This window comes from Octopus bimaculoides, chromosome 2 (assembly GCF_001194135.2).
Source record: "Octopus bimaculoides isolate UCB-OBI-ISO-001 chromosome 2, ASM119413v2, whole genome shotgun sequence".
Taxonomy (NCBI): Eukaryota; Metazoa; Mollusca; class Cephalopoda; order Octopoda; family Octopodidae; genus Octopus; species Octopus bimaculoides.
In genome coordinates this window covers 68,691,596-68,696,975 of record NC_068982.1, presented here as the reverse complement: position 1 = coordinate 68,696,975, position 5,380 = coordinate 68,691,596, and the positions used below count along the sequence as shown (strand labels likewise).

Below are 5,380 nucleotides of genomic sequence, written 5' to 3'. Positions count from 1 at the left end.
TATATATATATATATATATATATATATATATAGCTATATATATACTACATAAATGTAAGAATAGAGTTGTAACATTACAAATAGTGAAACAATTAAAAAATTTTGTAAGAACTCCTGACTTAAGAGGTTATTTTGAGTTATAAAATGAACCCTGGACTTGCAAAAAATTAAATCTGTGATAAATTCTATATGTTGTCATTTATTAGTAACAAATAATAAATAAATCTATGGAGTTTTTAATTTGATTCTTAATAATCTGATAGGCTATTTCCCCCACCCCACCCCCATATGTTGTTGGTTAGCCTAAGATAGTTTTAATTTGATTCTTAATAATCTGGTAGGCTATTCCACCCTCCCCTGCCATATGTTGTTGGTAGCCTAAGATAATTTGTCCAGACATTGTTTTGATCAACTAACTTAACTTTTAGGGTGTGGCTAGACTTTGTATACATGTAGCAACAGCAGTAACACTAACCCACATGAACTGTAAGTCACATTTAAACTTTGTAGAGGATTAGCGACTAATCATTCCTGAAGAAGTAATATACCTTTAGTTGATGTAGTTTTGGCTGTGTTATACAGGTGTGAATGTCATAAAAGATCAGATACTCCTAGGCTTTGCATTTATAGCAAAATTTAGTGTTTTAAACATATTATCCATGCATAGTGTAGTACAAGACTGTTTAGTTGGTGTGCAATTTGTGTCTTGGTGTTGTTGAAGACCGGTTTGCTACATCCCTGTTGGAGACAACATCATTGAAGCAGACCAAATAACATGAGAGCTCTAGGTTGCATATGGATGATTTTCATATTAGGAATTTAAAGAAGAGTAATGAATGGAATCATATATACCAGAATGGATGTGTGGGTTACAGAAGATTGTTAATGTGAGGTGGAAGCCAATCCTGTGGTATTTAAGGTTAAAAGATTTTGGTTGAAGTAAGTCTCATTACTGCCCACTACAATTGTCTGATCTAAAAGATAAGATGAGCAAACCCATTGGTGCCAACAAAATCAAAGGCTCTGTTAATGTCAAAATAATAATTTTAAGATGAGAGTTCTCACAAAAATTTACCAGTGTAGGTGTGCCAGATGTTCAGTAGATCTGGTTATACAAAAGCTATACTTGATGACCAGTCATTAAGGGAAGTAACTAGAAACGATGGGGCGGAGTGTATGGTAATACGAAATTTGAATGCGAGTGTAATAGATTGGGATGTAACAGAGTCGGAGAGATTACCATTATGAATGAACACACTGTGACGTGTCTATAGATTGGTGAAGATCCTCTTGAGAGGTTGAAACACTTTATAATGATATGGAAATCCAGGTGTTGTGTGCATGCAATGTGGAATTGAAAGCAAAATGGAAATTAATGATAGCTTTATTTTTAAGAGTGATATATATTGGTTGAAATGTACTGGTGATGAATATTACAATCATTAGGACAAGAAGTTCCATTCTTAATTTGGAAAGTGAGATATGCAAACTATGTGATTTTTTAATTTATTTCTTGAAGGTCGTTTTGCGAATACTGAGTAATGCTCCATAATTTAGTGGTAGGAGGGGACTATCTTTGTGTTTTAGGCAGTGTCTTTCATATGTATAGCTGAGTAAACCACATTGAAGTTACTTGAGAGATATATCTAAGAAGACGATATTTTCACATACTTACCTGCCTTTATGGGAGTCAGAAATGAAGCAATGTGTTTGCAGAACAACTGGTTTACTGACCAGAAGCACCAAATGGTGAGAGAAGAGAGTACTTCAAGTAAGTCAATCAATGACCCAGTAGAGTAGGTCAAGAGTGTTTGGAGAGTTGGTATGTTGATGGGGAGACAGACAGGTGGGATTAAGTAGTGATGGACACTCTTATCGATTTCAATCTTTGAGCATTATCCAGTTGTTCAATCAACTGGATGACTTCTTTATTGAATTAGCATGCAAAGTGGCTGAGTATTCCACAGACGTGTGTTCCCTTAATATAATTCTTAAATGAAATCAATGTAACACGAGTATGACAATCTGGACCTTTGTATCACAAGATTTAAAATTGTTACATCCCTCTTTCACTTACAAGACTTTGGCCAACTTGAAGCTATGGTAAAGGCACTTGGACATGAAGTCATGCAGTAAGATCAAACCTGGAACCTCATGGTTGCAATGCAAACTTAACCACTCAACCGTGCCTGTGTCCATAATTAATTAACTTGTACATTTAGTTCAGGATGGAAAACTATTTGACAGCTGTTGGATGTGAGAGAGGAATAATTTGATACTTGATGAAAAATACTTTAGAATAATGTGTATATATATATATTCCTCTTAATGATTTCTTGATCACTTTTATTGCAGATGCCTAAACAATTTCCTTTCAACAATCTCCATACAGAAAGAGGTGGTGATCCAGCTGATGTAAAACCTGTTGTAAACTACACATTTGAGTCTGTGGAGTGAACATCTACAATATTTCAGCAACAGAACAGATGTGATGGTTTTAGATAATAAATTAAAATAGGGAATATGTATATTATATATATATCAATGTGTTTTGTTTTCATTTAAACATTCTTATTTTCTGTTAAGTTTGAGGTGCTGTAACTAGATATGTTGTCATCATCATTGTTTTAATGACTCTTCTCCACATTTGCACAAGTCAGATGGAATTTGTTGAGACAGATTTTTTTTATAACTGGATTCCTTTGCTGTTTCCAATCGAGGTAATATTTTCTCATGGCTGGACATGTTTTCATGGGAGACTGGAAATGTTGGACTCTGCTTGAATGATTATGATAATTGTTTATAACTATTTCGCAATGTCGAGACAACAAATGTTGTTGGCACTCCGTCGCTTACGACATCGAGGGTTCCAGTTGATCCAATCAACGGAACAGCCTGCTTGTGAAATTAACGTGCAAGTAGCTGAGCACTCCACAGACACGTGTGCCCTTATTGTAGTTCTCCAGGGATATTCAGTGTGACATGGCTGACCCTTTGAATTACAGGCACAACAGAAACAGGAAGTAAGAGTGAGAAAGTTGTGGCGAAAGAGTACAGCAGGGTTCGCCACCATCCCCTGCTGGAGCCTCAAACACTCACAATGCCCGGTCTGGGAATCGAAACCGCTGCCCTAACCACTGGGCCACTGCGCCTCCACCGAGGCAACAAAACAAATGCTATATATATATATATATATATACACATCTCAAAAGAATCAAAGGTCTTTTCCCAAACTACAGACTCACAAGAGTTTCCCCAGATTCTGTGGTATATATATATTCCACTCCTGGACAGGATACTGGTCTATCATGGAATTACTCATTTTTACCAGTTGAGTGAACTGGAGCAACATGAAATAACATGTTTTGCTCAAGAATGACATCACCCAGTCCAGGAATCAAAACCACAATCTTCGAATCAAGAGTGCAACACCCTAACCACTAAGCCATGCACATCCACACACACACAATGGATTTTGTTCAATTTCCCTCTGCAAGTCCACTCACACGGCTTTGATCAATCCAAGGATATAGCAGAAGACACTTTCTGAAGGTGCTGCACAGTGGGATTGAACCTGAAAGCATGTGGTTGGGAAGTAAACTTGACTTTACCTCCTTTTGCTAGTGAGAGATTCATTCTTCACCATTAATTTCTTGGCACGTCACCCATCTATATTACAAGTCCATACCAATATAGCCATCTCTTTTTGCACACTATACCATATTCCTCTATACTCTTCTTTCCAAGCATCTGTAATTTGTCATTCATACACTCTGACATTATGCATGTTTCATTTCTGTCCAGACTTTGCATACCTCCTGCATTTGGTACCCACAATTCGTTACCATGCAACACTGCAGTTCAATCTACCCTTTACTTGCAGAGAGAATCCTCTTGTCAGCAGAGACAATAGTTCCTTGAACTTCCTCTTCCCTCCAAAAAGTACAATATTAAATGAAAATTGACCTTAGCAGGAATTTCACTTGTTCAAACTAGTATGAAGTGAAGGTTCCAGTTCCACTACAAGGATATGTCTTTAGTATTGATGTCACAAATAATCCTTAACCTTCAGTTACATGAGTTGATAATAGGCAAGGCATCTAAATGTGAAACCTCAAATTACAAGACTAAAAAATTTTTGAAATGTTTCCAGACTGTTCAACCTGTTAGTGCAGAAAAATATATTTTACTTTTAATTCAATTTCCACAAATGAAAAATAGTTTTCACTCTCATTTTATATTTGAGTAAAACACTCAAAGAATTCATGCAAATATTCAAATTGGCAAAATTACCCAATTCCTTTAACTGGTGTTCATTCTTTTAATTGCAGCAATGATGGGGGGACAAATACAAATATATACACACACACACAAATATATATATATATATACTCACACATACATATGACAGACTTCTTTCAGTTTCTATCTACTAAATCCACTCAAGGCTTTGGTCAATCCCAGGCTGTAGTGGAAGACACTTACCCAAGGTCCACACAGTAGAACTGAACCCAGAACCCTATCATTAGGAAGCAAACTTTTTACCACACAACCATATATATTAACTCCTTTGAACCCAAAAGTACTTTTTAGCAAGTACAATTTTGTTTGATTATACCCCTGGAAGATGGAAAAGCAGACAACTTCATTGTTTTGTGTTTACAGCTGAAATTAATGATGTTTCTGCCAATCAGTGTACTGTAAACACAAAGTCATGCAGTGTCACCCAGAGATATGGTCGAACCCTATCATACCTGCTCTAACATTCTCACAGTTTCAAAAGGGTAATTTAGAATAAAACTAAAATGAATGTAAAAACAAAATTAAGAATCATTCTAGTTGGAGTTGAGTGGCTCTAATAGCCAGGTTGTTTGGGTTTGTTTTTTTTCACAAAGATCTTTTACTGACGTCTTTAATACCTTTCTTCACATTCAATCAACTTTCAGCATTCATTCTATTTTCAATATATTTATTCATTTGTTTTATGTCCATTTTTCCATGCTAGCATGGTCAGACAAATATGATATTGAGGTATCATTTTGCAACTGGATGCCTTTCTTGATACTAACCCTTACGTTTTCCAGTAAGGAATCTCTTATGCCGATGCCTTTGAAGATACAAAGCAAGAAGTGCCAACATTAACACTCAACTTCTTTCAAGTGAATATAGATGTAAAAAAAAAAAAAAAAAAACATATGCACATATATATTATATATTCAGCAGGTTTCTTTTCAGTTTCTATGCATCAAATCCACTCATAAGATTTAATTTGGCTTGGGAGTATAGCAGAATACACTTGCTCAAGATGCCTCACCGAACTGAACTCAAAACCAACTTCTCAACCATACAGCCATTCATATATATATCTATCTATATATAT

General features: G+C 35.7%; 1 protein-coding gene across 1 annotated transcript in view; it reads left to right on the top strand.

The window, feature by feature from the left end:
* LOC106879523 (NADH dehydrogenase [ubiquinone] 1 beta subcomplex subunit 8, mitochondrial) overlaps window positions 1–2,541 on the top strand; it is an 8,817-nt gene extending 6,276 nt beyond the window's left edge. The window contains exon 5 of the mRNA XM_014929147.2: window positions 2,356–2,541. Within this exon, the coding sequence (XP_014784633.1) occupies window positions 2,356–2,457 (102 nt within the window). The 3' untranslated portion in view covers window positions 2,458–2,541. The remainder of the gene's footprint in view (window positions 1–2,355) is intronic.
* The last annotated feature ends 2,839 nt before the right edge of the window (window positions 2,542–5,380 follow it).